General features: G+C 47.7%; 1 protein-coding gene and 1 long non-coding RNA gene across 9 annotated transcripts in view; both read right to left on the bottom strand.

Moving 5' to 3' along the window:
* The window catches only part of usp22 (ubiquitin specific peptidase 22), a 40,769-nt gene that overhangs the window by 4,081 nt on the left and 19,452 nt on the right, over window positions 1-17,236 (bottom strand). For both annotated transcript variants that reach the window (XM_024386578.2, XM_024386580.2), the window contains 8 exons: window positions 16,932-17,045; window positions 16,350-16,451; window positions 7,684-7,850; window positions 7,141-7,288; window positions 3,816-3,921; window positions 1,541-1,699; window positions 1,165-1,291; window positions 954-1,045 (listed from right to left, as the gene is read on the bottom strand). In XM_024386578.2, coding sequence (XP_024242346.1) covers window positions 954-1,045; window positions 1,165-1,291; window positions 1,541-1,699; window positions 3,816-3,921; window positions 7,141-7,288; window positions 7,684-7,850; window positions 16,350-16,451; window positions 16,932-17,045 — 1,015 coding nt within the window. The remainder of the gene's footprint in view (window positions 1-953; window positions 1,046-1,164; window positions 1,292-1,540; window positions 1,700-3,815; window positions 3,922-7,140; window positions 7,289-7,683; window positions 7,851-16,349; window positions 16,452-16,931; window positions 17,046-17,236) is intronic.
* On the bottom strand, window positions 11,496-16,339 carry LOC121840681. Of its 7 annotated transcripts, none has more exons than XR_006079805.1 (5): window positions 14,022-14,393; window positions 13,813-13,868; window positions 12,853-13,720; window positions 12,223-12,674; window positions 11,496-12,040 (listed from the first exon to the last, which is right to left on the bottom strand). It is a non-coding gene; the product is annotated as an uncharacterized LOC121840681 (long non-coding RNA). The 7 variants fall into 7 exon arrangements; XR_006079809.1 differs by having other exon boundaries at window positions 12,853-13,663; XR_006079807.1 differs by lacking the exons at window positions 13,813-13,868; window positions 14,022-14,393 and adding an exon at window positions 16,210-16,339 and having other exon boundaries at window positions 12,853-13,663.

Genomic DNA, 17,236 nt, shown 5'->3' with positions numbered 1-17,236 from the left:
CCACTGAACGGTCCACACAGAGAATCCTCGGAGGTCTACCCCACGTAATTACATCATTATATTCTGACCCATAAGAGCGGCAATTTGGGGCAAGGCTAGGGTTAGAATAAGCATAGCTGACAAATTCACCCAAATGTATATTTCTCTCGTGTACTTTCTCTTTTCCTCTCTCTTTGAAATCCCCATTTTGGGTAACACGCGCCATAGTGTGTTGGCCTGTTATACTAAGTTGTAATCAATAGCCTATAATGTGTATCTTTTATCATCATTTTAGCTTTTTAGTACATAAATATTCAACTAAGATTGGTGTGGTATGAACTCATTGGCGAGACCCGGGTCCGTGCGATTCACGGGCTATGCGACGTTCAGAACGAGATTGGTAGAGGCAACTGGTTAATTAGCGGCTGTTGTAAAATCGATATTCTGATATTCTTTGAGTTAATTTGGGAAATAGAAACTCAATAAAAACTAGTTTTCCCATGGTGCCACAGGTTAATGAGTTAATAATTGCTTGATTCAGTTAATCACGCAATTAGAAACTTGTAATCATTCAATGAGCAACAGTCGTCACATTAACTAATACAACGTCACGACAGGGGATACGCATAGGGAGTTCTGCATTAATGTGTACACACACACACACACACACCTGTGTCTGGCTAATTAAGTTAACACACCAATTAAAACACACAGAAAATGGACGTGGTTGGTCAGACAGCTCTTACACCTATTTAATTCAATGACAGAAAAGGGCTGCATCTCAGTCGACTCCAGGGGCTTTCTTTCCTTGTCTCCTTTCCTTCGTTAGCACGGAGCATTGCCTCGTGAACGCTACATAGCAAGGAGACCATCAGAGGGCTGACTTTCACTTGGTGACTTCACCTGGCGATCCGACTACTGAGATGCAGCCCTCATCTCTTCCACGGTGGGCCTGGCTCATTGTTCAGACTGACCTGGAGGCCATGAAGGGAGTCATGTCCAGCTCTAAGGGGAACGAGACATAGGTAGGGATCTTCCTCCGCAGCTTCGCTGAGTGTTCAAACCGCTGGAGAGAAGGAGGAGAGACAACAGAGGTAGGACATGAGTTTGAAGTGGAAAAGGGAACTAAAACTGGAGCGCTCACTACCTTTTACACAAATACAGAGAAAACACACACACACTGACTTTGAGGTGGAAACACGCCACAATGGGGAGCTTCTTCATGGTCAGCTGTTTGGTGGACTCCTGGTAACTATGGCAACCGCTACATTTGATCTTGGCGCTACTCCCCAAGTGTTCTGGTCGGGTAAACCTGCAGAAGAAGGGACCATGGTCAGAACACACTCCGGGTGTTTGTGTGTGTGTGTAAGAGATTGATGGGGTCTCCATTGATGTGGAGAGAGCTGGACAGCAGACTAGAGAGACAAACAGGAAGTGATATGGAAGTGAAGAATAGTAATGAGATACCAGAGTAGACAGTCAGAGTGGTAGCCTTTGATAGATGGAGGGAGGGATAGAGAAAGAGGGAGAAAGAAATCGAGATAAAAGGGGTGAGTAGTACCTGCGAAGACAGTCTGTGAGCGTGGTGGCCCCGGAGAGGTGGCTCTCTCCGTTCAGTGTGCTGCCGTCCCCCCCGGGGCTGAGGGGCCAGAAGGGCGTGGACGACCCTGGCAGGTCCAGACTGATGTCCCAGAACGGGTCAATCGTCGTGGAAACACCACTACAGGACGAGAGGGGAGGAGTCTGAGGGAATGGCACTGTAAGGTTTGGGCTTCGACAGACCTGAAGCTTATGGAACCATAAATATGACCCCCAACAGTAGTCACAACACTGTGACAATATTTGTTTGCATGTAAACTCAGCAAAAAGAAGAAACGTCCCTTTTTCAGGACCCTGTCTTTTAAAGAGAATTCGTAAAAATCCAAATAACTTTACAGATCTTCATTGTAAAGGGTTTAAACACTGTTTCCCATGCTTGTTCAATGAACCATAAACAATTAATGAACATGCACCTGTGAAACGGTCGTTAAGACACTGTCAGCTTACAGACGGAAGGCAGTTAAGGTCACAGTTATGAAAACTTAGTACACTAAAGAGGCCTTTCTACTGACTCTGAAAAACACCAAAAAGAAAGATGCCCAGGGTCCCTGCTCATCTGTGTGAACGTGCCTTAGGAATGCTGCAAGGAGGCATGAGGACTGCAGATGAGGCCAGGGCAATATATTGCAATGTCTGTACTGTGAGACGCCTAAGACAGCGCTTCAGGGAGACAGGACGGACAGCTGATCATCCTCGCAGTGGCAGACCACGTGTAACAACACCTGCATAGGATCGGTACATCGGTCTAGGGCGGTGTGTCACAGCATCATCGGACTGAGCTTGTTGTCATTGCAGGCAATCTCAGCGTTGTGCGTTACAGGGAAGACATCCTCCCCCCTCATGTGGTACCCTTCCTGCAGGCTCATCCTGACATGACCCTCCAGCATGACAATACCAGCAGCTATACTGCTCGTTCTGTGCGTGATTCCCTGCAAGACAGGAATGTCAGTGTTCTGCCATGGCCAGCGAAGAGCCTGGATCTTAATCCTATTGAGCATGTCTGGGACCTGTTGGATTGGAGGGTGAGGGCTAGGGCCATTTCCCCTAAAAATGTCTGGGAACTTGCAGGTGCCTTGGTGGAAGAGTGGGGTAACATATCACAGCAAGAACTGGCAAATCTGGTGCAGTCCATGAGGAGGAGATTTACTTAATGCAATACTTAATGCAGCTGGTGGCCACACCAGATACTGACTGTTACTTTTTATTTTGACCCCCCTTTTGTTCAGGGACACATTATTCCATTTCTGTTAGTCACATGTCTGTGGAACTTGTTCAGTTATTGTCTCAGTTGTTGAATCTTGTTATGGTCACAAGTTAACTTCTTTGGGATAGGGGGCAGTATTTTGACACCCGGATGAAAAGTGTACCCAAAGTAAACTGCCTGCTACTCAGGCCCAGAAGCTAGGATATGCATATAATTAGATTTGGATAGAAAACTCTAAAGTTTCTAAAACGGTTAAAATAATGTATGTGAGTATAACAGAATTGAAATGGCAGGCGAAACCCCGAGGACAAACCATCCCCCCCAAAAAGCAATTAATCCTACCACTGATTTCAATGGCTGGCACTTTCAAAATAGGGCGAAATTGTGCCCGATTGCAGTTCCTAGGGCTTCCACTAGATGTCAGTCTTTAGAAAGAGTTTCAGGCTGTTTTTTTTTTAATTAGACAGAAATTGTAGTTTTTCTACGTGGCTCCCATTTTGGCTGTAGTGTTTCCAAGCGCTTGGGTGAGAGCGTGTTCTTTGGTATTTTTCTCCGGTAAAGACAATAACGATTCTCCATCTTAAATGTTATCGTTTATTTGCTTATTAGGGTACCTAAGGTTTGATTATAAACGTTGATTGACTTGTTTGGATAAGTTTATTGGTAACGTTTGGAATTAATTTTGTATGCATTTTGAAGGAGGAAACCCGAGTGGATTATTGACTGACTGCAATGCTCCATGTGTCCACCAGGTGGGGATAGAACACTGTCGGTCTACACTGTCCAGTAGGGGGCCTGCTACAGCAGAGGGAGTGAAACAGTGGGTGGTGTGTGTCTGTTCAAATCAGTCCCACTCTCCCTGACTCACTGCAGAGGAGAGGGGGTCAGAACAGGGCTGACACTGAGTGATGTAAAACATGATGCAACAAGAGCACAGACAGAGAGACAGAGACACAGAGACAAAGTAAGGATGAAGCATAAATGTCGCATAGAAGGAAAAAAAACAATGACACACACACACACGGGCGCTTACTGGCAGACTTGACATGTGACGTCAGACTGCAGGCCTCCAGTGAAGATTTGGTCGATGATGCAGTTGCAGTTATTGGGGTTGTTAGCCTTCTTCCCGTTGTCATCTCCTTGGTGAGCACAGGGACACGGACACACGATTGAGAATCAAAGCATGTCGAACTACCACATCAACCCTCCCCCTGACCGCAATATCAGAGGGGGAATGAGACAGAGAGGGATGGTGGAGGACGACACAGAGCCAAGCAAACACAATCAGCGCTTTTATGTAAAGAGTGTCTGTGTCAATTAGTAACCTCTCAGCTCATCTCATCCAGGCCGTCAGCTATCTGGCTCTCATCTCATCCAGGCAGTCAGTTATCTGCCTCTCAATTCATCTCATCCAGGCAGTCAGTTATCTGCCTCTCAATTCATCTCATCCAGGCAGTCAGTTATCTGCCTCTCAATTCATCTCATCCAGGCAGTCAGTTATCTGCCTCTCAATTCATCTCATCCAGGCAGTCAGTTATCTGCCTCTCAATTCATCTCATCCAGGCAGTCAGTTATCTGCCTCTCAATTCATCTCATCCAGGCAGTCAGTTATCTGCCTCTCAATTCATCTCATCCAGGCAGTCAGTCATCTGCCTCATCTCATCCAGGCAGTCAGTCATCTGCCTCATCTCATCCAGGCAGTCAGTCATCTGCCTCATCTCATCCAGGCAGTCAGTCATCTGCATCTCTCATCTCATCTCCAGGCAGTCAGTCATCTGCCTCATCTCATCCAGGCAGTCAGTCATCTGCCTCATCTCATCCAGGCAGTCAGTCATCTGCCTCATCCAGGCAGTCAGTCATCTGCCTCTCATCTCATCCAAGCAGTCAGTTATCTGCCTCACCCGGGCAGTTAGTCATCTGCCTCTCATCTCATCCCATCCAGGCAGTCAGTTATCCGCCTCTCATCTCATCCAGGCAGTCAGTTATCTGCCTCATCCGGGCAGTTAGTCATCTGCCTCTCATCTCATCCAGGCAGTCAGTTATCTGCCTCATCCGGGCAGTTAGTCATCTGCCTCTCATCTCATCCAGGCAGTCAGTTATCTGCCTCATCCGGGCAGTTAGTCATCTGCCTCTCATCTCATCCAGGCAGTCAGTTATCTGCCTCATCCAGGCAGTCAGTCATCTGCCTCTCATCTCATTAGTCATCTGCCTCTCATCTCATCCAGGCAGTCAGTTATCTGCCTCTCATCTCATCCAGGCAGTCAGTTCCAGGCAGTCAGTCATCTGCCTCTCATCTCCAGCAGTCAGTTATCTGCCTCACCCGGGCAGTTAGTCATCTGCCTCAGTCAGTTATCTGCCTCTCATCTGGCAGTTAGTTAGCAGACCAGCACAGCTATTTCCCACACTCTCATCTCTCCTCTGCCTCAGATTCATCTGCCTCTTCTCATCAGTCCCCTCACTCATATTCCTGCTTTTCTCTCCCATCTGCCTCCCAGGAGTTAGTTGACTGTGATTCTTCTCTCCCCCTCACTCATATTCCTGCTTTTCCTCCCACCCGTTGACTGTGGAGAGTGTGGGTGCCATTTGAGTAGAGCAGTCTGCTTTCTACAATCTGCGTGTAAGTCTGTGTAATATATGCGTCTCTGTATATACAGTGTATTCAGACCTCTTCCCTTTCCGTTTTTTACATTTTGTTACATAACAGCCTTAATCTAAAATGGATTAGTTTTCCTCATCAATCAACACAGTATACCCCATAATGACAAAGTCAAAACAGATTTAGACATTCTTTTGCAAATCTATTACAAATATAAAACAGAAATACCTTATTTACATAAGTATTCAGACCCTTTGCTACGAGACTCAAACTTGAGCTCAGGTGCATCCTGTTTCCATTGATCGTTGATGTTTCTACAACTTGATTGGAGTCCACCTGTGGTAAATTCAATTGATTGGACATGATTTGGAAAGGCACACACCTGTCTATATAAAGGTCCCACAGTTGACAGTGCATGTCAGAGCAAAAACCAAGCCATGAGGTCGAAGGAGTTGTCCGTAGAGCTCCGAGACAGGATTGTAGGGAGGCACAGATCTGGGGAAGGGTACAAAAAAAAAAATGTCCACAGCATTGAATGTCCCCAAGAACACAGTGGCCTCCATTATTCTTAAATGGAAGAAGGTTGGAACCACCAAGACCAAGCACCCGATGGTCACTGACATAGTTCCTCTGTGGAAATGAGAGAACCTTCCAGAAGGACAACCATCTCGGCAGCACTCCACCAATCAGGCCTTTATGGTAGAGTGGCCAGACGGAAGCCACTCCTCAGTTAAAGGCACAAGGCAGCCCGCTTGGAGTTTGCCAAAAGGCACCTAAAGGACTCTGACCATGAGAAACAAGATTCTCTGGTCTGATGAAACCAAGATTGAACTCGTTGGCCTGAATGCCAACAATCACGTCTGGAGGAAACCTGGCACCATCCCTACGGTGAAGCATGGTGGTAGTAGCATCATGCAGTGGGGATGTTTTTTCAGAGGCAAGGACTGGGAGACCAGTCAGGATCGAGGGAAAGATGAATGGAGCAAAGTACAGAGGGATTCTTGATGAAAACCTGCTCCAGAGCACTCAGGACAACAGAGTGGGGTGAAGGTTTTTTAATTTTTTTTATTTCACCTTTATTTAACCAGGTAGGCCAGTTGAGAACAAGTTCTAATTTACAACTGCAACCTGGCCAAGATAAAGCAAATGCAGTGCGACAAAAAACAACAACACAGAGTTACACATAAACAAAGGTTCACCTTCCAACAGGACAACAACCCTAAGCACACAGCCAAGGCGACGCAGGAGTGGCGTCGGGACAAGTCTCTGAATGTCCTTGAGTGGCCCAGCCAGAGCCCGGACTTGAACCCAATCAAACATCTCTGAAGACACCTGAAAATAGCTGTGCAGTGACGCTCCCCATCCAACCTGACAGAGCTTGAGAGGATCTGCAGAGAAGAATGGGAGAAACTCCCCAAATACAGGAGTGCCAAGCTTGTAGCGTCATATCCAAGAAGACTCGAGGCTGTAATCGCTACCAAAGGTGCTTCAACAAAGTACTGAGTAAAGAGTCTGCATACTTATGTAAAATGTGAGTTTTTTTTATTTCTAATAAATTTGCAAAAATGTCTAAAAACCTGTTTTGGCTTTGGCATTATGGGGTACTGTGTGTAGATTGATGAGAAAAATAACATGCTATAAAATGTAACAATAAGGCTGTAAACGTAACAAAATGTGGAAAAGGTCAAGGGGCCTGAATACTTCCCATATGCACAAGGTAGTTCTAAGGCTTATAATGTAGTGTGTGTGCTATGATGCAGACCTTTGCAGTGGCGGTGCAGCACATCCAGGGCAGCGATGAGGAACTCGTGGGCATCCTGCTGCTCGTAGCCTGCAAGGTGGCGCGCGTGAGTCCACACCAGGTGCAGCAGCCGGAAGGGAATGTGGGGCGAGCGGTGGCCCGAGTAGAACTGAGAGAGAGAGAGAAGAAGAGAAAGAGAGAGAGGGAAGAAAAGGGAAACATTAGGAGGAGAGGCAGAGGATGTGGAAAAGAGGGACAGATACAAATGGGACAAGGAGAGAGGAGGATGAAGAGGGAAAGAAAGTAAAAGGTGAGGCAAGGGGAAATAAGAGGGATGAGAGAGAGAAAGAAGGTTGGAGAAAGGACGGGATGAAACAAGCACTTAAACCATACTACATTCTAAGTACGTCCACAATAATAGTTTTAGAAGGAGAGAAGAGTGAAGATAGTTGGGCTGAGACGGATGAAAGAGGTTAGACAGCTGTAGAGGTAGGCTGAGAGAGAATGAGGTGGAAGAAAGGAGGCGTGTGAGACTGAAAGAGAAATATATTTTTAAGCCCATACCTCCTGAAAGAGCTGTGACATCTCACACACCAGACAGGAGTTGGACTGCATCTCACACTTGTGTCTGTCGGACAGGAAGAAGTCCCGCAGCAGGGGGGTGTGGGTGAGGGCCTGGACGATGCAGTTCATAAAACACGTGTTTCCCAGGTTGATCAGACCTCGAAGACCTGAGGGAGGCAGAGAGACAGACAGCGAGAGAGACAGAGCCAGAGCGCGAGAGAGCCAGAGGGAGAGCGCGAGAGAGCCAGAGGGAGAGCGCGAGAGAGCCAGAGGGAGAGCGCGAGAGAGCCAGAGGGAGAGCGCGAGAGAGCCAGAGGGAGAGCGCGAGAGAGCCAGAGGGAGAGCGCGAGAGAGCCAGAGGGAGAGCGAGAGAGCCAGAGGGAGAGCGAGAGAGCCAGAGGGAGAGCGCGAGAGAGCCAGAGGGAGAGCGAGAGAGCCAGAGGGAGAGCCAGAGAGCCAGAGGGAGAGCGCGAGAGAGCCAGAGGGAGAGCGAGAGAGCCAGAGGGAGAGCGCGAGAGAGCCAGAGGGAGAGCGCGAGAGAGCCAGAGGGAGAGCGCGAGAGAGAGCCAGAGGGAGAGCGCGAGAGAGCCAGAGGGAGAGCGCGAGAGAGCCAGAGGGAGAGCGCGAGAGAGCCAGACAGAAACAGACAGCCAGACAGAAACAGACAGCCAGACAGAAAGAAACAGACAGACAGAAACAGACAGACGACAGAGAGAGAGAAAACGCATCTTGAATATAGTTTCCAGTGCCAAAAGTACCACAGTAATCAAGGACCCGTGGAGGCCACACTATCACAGATGGCCACAGTGGTCCCTAGAGGAAGGTTGGAGTGACAGCAGCAGCCCCAAACTGTCAGGACAACAGGGTAAGAGACCCAGAGAGATGGGCGTCCCTGACAGGTGAGACACACACGCAACACACGTTGGCCCTGACCAACTGCTCCCTCTAGAAGTTTACTTACAAGAAAAATAGAGATGGAGGAAAAAGGAGGAGGGATGGAGAGGGAGAGACAAGAGTGAGGAGGTCGCTCCTTTCCGGACACTAAACCCCCCCCACAGAGCACCCTTCTCTGTGTCTTTCCTAAGGGGGCAAGAGCGCATCTTGACAAAAGAAATGATCACATTTGATATTTCTCACGAGAGAGTGAGACCGAGAAAGAGAGAGGCAGAGAGAGAGAGAGAGCGCGAGGGCGCAGAGGGAACGCGAGTGGTTAGCGGCTAGCAGTAGCCTGCAGCGATGCCGTTTAACACCATTCATTCTCCATCTCTGAGCGGCTCCCTCGCTGTGTGGAGGAGGGGTGAGAAAGAGAGGGATGAGAAACGAAGGTCATTTCCCCCCACTGTACCGCACTTCATTAACAGCTGATCGATAATAACATACTACTGAATATTTGTCTCCCTCTTGCACAGACACACACAGGCGGAGGCTAAATGCCATGCTCTGAAGCCTGGACCTGCTCCAAAGCCCTTGTTCATGACCACCTGCTCACGTTACAACCCTTAGTTTAGTTAACAGAGAAAACAGGGACGAGGAGGGACGGAACGAGAGCGGGATTGAGGAGAAGACAAGCAGATCCAGTTGCGAGCACCTGTCAAGAGAGCGAGGAGGCTTCTGCCTTCTGGACATGAACACATTCCCCATCATGCACCATTCTCTGTGTCGCATAGGCTTCATTCAGGTTCAATGTACTTGGACTCGGCCACACACACATAGGCAGCTTGACAAAAACACATTTAGACTTGGTCTTTCTTCATCTCATCCAACCTCATTACGTTTAGCATAGAGCGAGAGGAGAGGGACAGCGAGCAGTAGCCTGCAGCGACGCCGTCTAACACCATTGATTCTCCATCTCAGTCTGAGCAGATCTGCTCCCTCGCTGTGTGCATGAGGGGTGAGAAAGGGAGGAGAGGAAGGTTTTATTTCCCCAATGGACAGCACTTCAGAAATCCCAGATCGATAACATAATATTGATGGGTTCTGAACTTGAAATATGAAATCTCCTTGTTCATGGTACTGAGGGACAGAGGAGAATACGGAACGCTCACGTTGTTAGACATCAGGTATCCTCTGGAAAGGAGAAGGGCCACAGTCTGGTTTCAGTTGTTGGGTTGTAACTGGAACTACTTGCTACACTAGAAGTGAATGGTTATCTGTAGGAGGAATGTATATGGTAGGGTCAATTAAGGTTGGATATGGATAGAGGCTTGGAATGTTACAGAGTAAGGGAAAGGGCAATCACATGGTTGTGGTCACTGATAAGGGTGGAGAGCTGTGGATTGGTGAGGAATGGGGGCAGAGGTCAGGTCAGGTCACATTAAGGAAGAAGGGACCATTTATTACCCACGTCACTTAACTTTGAGAAAAGGAGGAGACTTCACCTAAAGTGGGGTATATATATATACACACACTTGTACTGGCGGGAACATGCCTTTGCCTGTTCAGCTGTCTGACCCATTGGGTGAATAAACTTGGTTTGAGATTTTCCTTGTTGTCCGGTACTTAGTACCTAACACAACTGTGTATATTTCGCACTTGCGCACACCTTTTCAGACACACCCAACTGGAGTCCCTGCAATGAGATTCAGGAGAGACGGAGTTATATCCACCCATGTGTTCCAGACACCCAGTCTGCACTGCAGCTGCTGTCATCACACTGAACCTCATAGGGAATGAACTACACCCAGAAAGAGAGATGCAGACCAGGTTTGTGTTAGTCCCGGCCTCCTTCCTCTAGCCCTTATGTGTTTGCAGGTCTGGTGTGTTGAATATGGCAATGACTCCACCAAGCCTTAGAACTTCCTTCTGCCATATTGCTTATCCCATAATTGGGTTTCTTCAGATTTGGAAACACAGAAAGGGGAAAGCCCAGGTTGAGGAGCTAGGATTAAAAGGGACCAGGTTGAGGAGCTAGGATTAAAAGGGACCAGGTTGAGGAGCTAGGATTAAAAGGGACCAGGTTGAGGAGCTAGGATTAAAAAGGGACCAGGTTGAGGAGCTAGGATTAAAAGGGACCAGGTTGAGGAGCTAGGATTAAAAGGGACCAGGTTTGAGGAGCTAGGATTAAAAGGGACCAGGTTGAGGAGCTAGGATTAAAAGGGACCAGGTTGAGGAGCTAGGATTAAAAAGGACCAGGTTGAGGAGCTAGGATTAAAAAGGACCAGGTTGAGGAGCTAGGATTAAAAAGGGACCAGGTTGAGGAGCTAGGATTAAAAGGGACCAGGTTGAGGAGCTAGGATTAAAAAAAGGGACCAGGTTAAGGAGCAGGTTAAGGAGCTAGGATTAAAAGGGAAGGTTAAGGACCAGGTTAAAAAGGAGCTAGATTAAAAAGGGACCAGGTTAAAAAGGGACCAGGTTAAGGCGCTAGGAAAAAGGGACCAGGGTAAGGCGCTAGGATTAAAGGGACCAGGGTAAGGAGCCCATAATTAAAGGGACCAGGGTAAGGAGCTAGGATTAAAAGGGAACAGGGTAAGGAGCTAGGATAAAAGGGACCAGGGTAAGGAGCTAGGATTAAAAAGGGACCAGGGTAAGGAGCCCATAATTAAAGGGACCTGGGTAAGGAGCTAGGATTAAAGAAACCAGAGTAAGGAGCTAGGATTAAAAGGGACCAGGGTAAGGAGCTAGGATTAAAAGGGACTAGGGTAAGGAGCTAGGATTAAAGAAACCAGGGTAAGGAGCTAGGATTAAAGAAACCAGGGTAAGGAGCTAGGATAAAAGCGACCAGAGTAAGGAGCTAGGATTAAAAGGGACCAGGGTAAGGAGCTAGGATTAAAAGGGACCAGGGTAAGGAGCTAGGATTAAAGGGACCAGGGTAAGGAGCTAGGATTAAAGGGACCAGGGTAAGGAGCTAGGATTAAAAGGGACCAGGGTAAGGAGCTAGGATTAAAGGGACCTGGGTAAGGAGCTAGGATTAAAGGGACCTGGGTAAGGAGCTAGGATTAAAGGGACCAGGGTAAGGAGCCCATAATTAAAAGGGACCAGGGTAAGGAGCTAGGATAAAAGGGACCTGGGTAAGGAGCTAGGATACAAGGGACCAGGGTATGGCGCTAGGATAAAAGGGACCATGGTAAGGAGCCCATAATTAAAGGGACCAGGGTAAGGAGCTAGGATTAAAGGGAACAGGGTAAGGAGCTAGGATAAAAGGGACCTGGGTAAGGAGCTAGGATTAAAGGGACCAGGGTAAGGAGCCCATAATTAAAAGGGACCAGGGTAAGGAGCTATGAGCTAGGATTAAAAGGGACCTGGGTAAGGAGCTATGAGCTAGGATTAAAGGGACCTGGGTAAGGAGCTAGGATTAAAGGGACCAGGGTAAGGAGCTAGGATAAAAGGGACCAGGGTAAGGAGCTAGGATAAAAGGGACCTGGGTAAGGGACCAGGGTAAGGAGCTAGGATTAAAGGGACCTGGGTATGGAGCTAGGATACAAGGGACCATGGTAAGGAGCCCATAATTAAAGGGACCAGGGTAAGGAGCTAGGATTAAAGGGAACAGGGTAAGGAGCTAGGATAAAAGGGAACAGGGTAAGGAGCTAGGATAAAAGGGACCTGGGTAAGGAGCTAGGATACAAGGGACCATGGTAAGGAGCCCATAATTAAAGGGACCAGGGTAAGGAGCTAGGATTAAAGGGAACAGGGTAAGGAGCTAGGATAAAAGGGAACAGGGTAAGGAGCTAGGATAAAAAGGGACCTGGGTAAGGAGCCCATAATTAAAGGGACCAGGGTAAGGAGCTATGAGCTAGGATTAAAGGGACCTGGGTAAGGAGCTATGAGCTAGGATTAAAGGGACCTGGGTAAGGAGCTAGGATAAAAGGGACCAGGGTAAGGAGCTAGGATAAAAAGGGACCAGGGTAAGGAGCTAGGATAAAAGGGTCCAGGGTAAGGAGCTATGAGCTAGGATTAAAGGGACCTGGGTAAGGAGCTATGAGCTAGGATTAAAGGGACCTGGGTAAGGAGCTAGGATAAAAGGGACCAGGGTAAGGAGCTAGGATAAAAGGGACCTGGGTAAGGAGCTAGGATTAAAAGGGACCAGGGTAAGGAGCCCATAATTAAAGGGACCAGGTTAAGGAGCTATGAGCTAGGGATTAAAGGGACCTGGGTAAGGAGCTAGGATTAAAGGGACCTGGGTAAGGAGCTAGGATTAAAGGGACCAGGGTAAGGAGCTAGGATAAAAGGGACCAGGGTAAGGAGCTAGGATAAAAGGGACCAGGGTAAGGAGCTAGGATAAAAGGGACCTGGGTAAGGAGCTAGGATAAAAGGGACCTGGGTAGGAGCTAGGATTAAAGGGACCTGGGTAAGGAGCTAGGATTAAAGGGACCAGGGTAAGGAGCCCATAATTAAAGGGACCAGGGTAAGGAGCTAGGATAAAAGGGACCTGGGTAAGGAGCTAGGATACAAGGGACCATGGTAAGGAGCCCATAATTAAAGGGACCAGGGTAAGGAGCTAGGATTAAAGGGAACAGGGTAAGGAGCTAGGATAAAAGGGAACAGGGTAAGGAGCTAGGATAAAAAGGGACCTGGGTAAGGAGCCCATAATTAAAGGGACCAGGGTAAGGAGCTATGAGCTAGGATTAAAGGGACCTGGGTAAGGAGCTATGAGCTAGGATTAAAGGGACCTGGGTAAGGAGCTAGGATAAAAGGGACCAGGGTAAGGAGCTAGGATAAAAGGGACCTGGGTAAGGAGCTAGGATTAAAGGGACCAGGGTAAGGAGCTAGGATTAAAAAGGACCAGGGTAAGGAGCTAGGATTAAAAAGGGACCAGGGTAAGGAGCTAGGATTAAAGGGAACAGGGTAAGGAGCTAGGATAAAAGGGAACAGGGTAAGGAGCTAGGATAAAAGGGAACAGGGTAAGGAGCTAGGATAAAAGGGACCAGGGTAAGGAGCTATGAGCTAGGATTAAAGGGACCTGGGTAAGGAGCTAGGATTAAAGGGACCTGGGTAAGGAGCTAGGATTAAAGGGACCAGGGTAAGGAGCTAGGATTAAAGGGACCTGGGTAAGGAGCCCATAATTAAAGGGACCAGGGTAAGGAGCTAGGATAAAAGGGACCTGGGTAAGGAGCTAGGATACAAGGGACCATGGTAAGGAGCCCATAATTAAAGGGACCAGGGTAAGGAGCTATGAGCTAGGATTAAAGGGACCTGGGTAAGGAGCTAGGATAAAAGGGAACAGGGTAAGGAGCTAGGATAAAAGGGACCTGGGTAAGGAGCCCATAATTAAAGGGACCAGGGTAAGGAGCTATGAGCTAGGATTAAAGGGACCTGGGTAAGGAGCTATGAGCTAGGATTAAAGGGACCTGGGTAAGGAGCTAGGATAAAAGGGACCTGGGTAAGGAGCTAGGATAAAGGACCTGGGTAAGGAGCTAGGATTAAAGGGAACAGGGTAAGGAGCTAGGATAAAAGGGACCTGGGTAAGGAGCTATGAGCTAGGATTAAAGGGACCAGGGAAGGAGCTAGGATTAAAAAGGACCAGGGTAAGGAGCTAGGATTAAAAAGGGACCAGGGTAAGGAGCTAGGATTAAAAAGAGACCAGGGTAAGGAGCTAGGATTAAAAAGGGACCAGAGTAAGGAGCTAGGATTAAAAAGGGACCAGGGTAAGGAGCTATGAGCTAGGATTAAAGGGACCAGGGTAAGGAGCTAGGATTAAAGGGACCAGGGTAAGGAGCTAGGATTAAAAAGAGACCAGGGTAAGGAGCTAGGATTAAAGGGACCAGAGTAAGGAGCTAGGATTAAAGGGACCAGGGTAAGGAGCTAGGATTAAAAAGGGACCAGGGTAAGGAGCTAGGATTAAAAAGGGACCAGGGTAAGGAGCTAGGATTAAAAAGGGACCAGGGTAAGGAGCTAGGATTAAAAAGGGACCAGGGTAAGGAGCTAGGATTAAAAAGGACCAGGGTAAGGAGCTAGGATTAAAAAGGGACCAGGGTAAGGAGCTAGGATTAAAAAGGGACCAGGGTAAGGAGCTAGGATTAAAAGGGACCAGGGTAAGGAGCTAGGATTAAAAAGGGACCAGGGTAAGGAGCTAGGATTAAAAAGGGACCAGGGTAAGGAGCTAGGATTAAAAAGGGACCAGGTTAAGGAGCTAGGATTAAAAGGGACCAGGTTAAGGAGCTAGGATTAAAAGGGACCAGGTTAAGGAGCTAGGATTAAAAGGGACCAGGTTAAGGAGCTAGGATTAAAAAGGGACCAGGGTAAGGAGCCAGGATTAAAAAGGGACCAGGGTAAGGAGCTAGGATTAAAAAGGGACCAGGGTAAGGAGCTAGGATTAAAAAGGGACCAGGGTAAGGAGCTAGGATTAAAAAGGGACCAGGGTAAGGAGCTAGGATTAAAAAGGGACCAGGGTAAGGAGCTAGGATTAAAAAGGGACCAGGGTAAGGAGCTAGGATTAAAAAGGGACCAGGGTAAGGAGCTAGGATTAAAAAGGGACCAGGGTAAGGAGCTAGGATTAAAAAGGGACCAGGGTAAGGAGCTAGGATTAAAAAGGGACCAGGGTAAGGAGCTAGGATTAAAAAGGGACCAGGGTAAGGAGCTAGGATTAAAAAGGGACCAGGGTAAGGAGCTAGGATTAAAAAGGGACCAGGGTAAGGAGCTAGGATTAAAAAGGGACCAGGGTAAGGAGCTAGGATTAAAAAGGGACCAGGGTAAGGAGCTAGGATTAAAAAGGGACCAGGGTAAGGAGCTAGGATTAAAAAGGGACCAGGGTAAGGAGCTAGGATTAAAAAGGGACCAGGGTAAGGAGCTAGGATTAAAAAGGGACCAGGGTAAGGAGCTAGGATTAAAAAGGGACCAGGGTAAGGAGCTAGGATTAAAAAGGGACCAGGGTAAGGAGCTAGGATTAAAAAGGGACCAGGGTAAGGAGCTAGGATTAAAAAGGGACCAGGGTAAGGAGCTAGGATTAAAAAGGGACCAGGGTAAGGAGCTAGGATTAAAAAGGGACCAGGGTAAGGAGCTAGGATTAAAAAGGGACCAGGGTAAGGAGCTAGGATTAAAAAGGGACCAGGGTAAGGAGCTAGGATTAAAAAGGGACCAGGGTAAGGAGCTAGGATTAAAAAGGGACCAGGTTAAGGAGCTAGGATTAAAAAGGGACCAGGTTAAGGAGCTAGGATTAAAAAGGGACCAGGTTAAGGAGCTAGGATTAAAAAGGGACCAGGGTAAGGAGCTAGGATAAAAAGGGACCAGGGTAAGGCGCTAGGATTAAAGGGACCAGGGTAAGGAGCCCATAATTAAAGGGACCAGGGTAAGGAGCTAGGATAAAAAGGGACTAGGGTAAGGAGCTAGGATAAAAGGGACCAGGGTAAGGAGCTAGGATAAAAGGGACCTGGGTAAGGAGCTAGGATAAAAGGGACCTGGGTAAGGAGCTAGGATTAAAGGGACCAGGGTAAGGAGCTAGGATAAAAGGGACCAGGGTAAGGAGCTAGGATTAAAGGGACCAGGGTAAGGAGCTAGGATTAAAGGGACCAGGGTAAGGAGCTAGGATAAAGGGGACCAGGGTAAGGAGCTAGGATAAAGGGGACCAGGGTAAGGAGCTAGGATAAAAGGGACCTGGGTAAGGAGCTAGGATTAAAGGGACCAGGGTAAGGAGCTAGGATTAAAGGGACCAGGGTAAGGAGCTAAGATAAAGGGATCAGGCGCAAGACAACTCTTGCTATAGCCAGCCTCTGCAGCGCTGGAGGTGCCCTCACCGATGGTGCAGTTTGTTGTTATTTTCCGGCGCTTTGGATTGTGCCGCAGCAGTTCCAGCTCTCGCTTTGTGGGCTCCCACGTCGAATACTTCTCCCCTACACCTGACATACAAATGACAGGAAAAAAAATAATAATGAAATATGCTATCATCAGATAATAGCTTCTTATGCTTTCGCCGAAAGGCCTTTTTAAAATCTGACATGTTGGATGGATTCACGAGTGTAGCTTTAATTTAGTATCTTACATGTGTGATTTAATGAAAGTTAGATTTTTATATCAATTTATTTGAATTTGCCGCGCTGCATTTCCCCTGGCTTTTGGCCATGTGGGACGCAAGTGTCCCCAATACAATTCCATAAGCCTTAGAGGAAGTGAATAAGAAAGATGGAAACATACGTGGCCCAAGGCAGTGGAATCTCTATTAGTGAATACAGGTATTTTACATAGTGCGTGTACAACAAGAGGTGCATCAATGTACTACACTGTGGATCCCTAAAGATGTACCTACAGCTGAGGTGTCAGTGTGCTATGGTGCAAGCCAGAGGGCCCTACTGAGGGATTAAATAGGGGAAAGAACCTACCTTGCAACTTCCACGCTTTCCTTTGTTCCTCTTTGGCAATCTGTTCCATGTCTTTGTCATATATGTAGTCTTGGCACACAAAGCAGTATATCCCGCCATACAGTAGATCTATAGCTGGAAGATAAAAAGAAAGACCGAGAGAGGAAGAAATTAGATGGGAGGAGGAAGAAGAAATGAATAAGCTCCAGGCTATGTTGGCTAATTTGCAGCCCCTGGGTTAGCTGTTGAGAAAGGTGGGTATGCAGCTAGCTTGCAGCTACACCACTATTGAACACATTCTATACCTCTGCAAGGCCAGCTTATGT

This window comes from Oncorhynchus tshawytscha, linkage group LG24 (genome assembly GCF_018296145.1).
Source record: "Oncorhynchus tshawytscha isolate Ot180627B linkage group LG24, Otsh_v2.0, whole genome shotgun sequence".
NCBI classification, from domain to species: Eukaryota; Metazoa; Chordata; class Actinopteri; order Salmoniformes; family Salmonidae; genus Oncorhynchus; species Oncorhynchus tshawytscha.
Note: the sequence above shows the minus strand (reverse complement) of the source record. Positions and strands in the feature narration are given on the sequence as shown.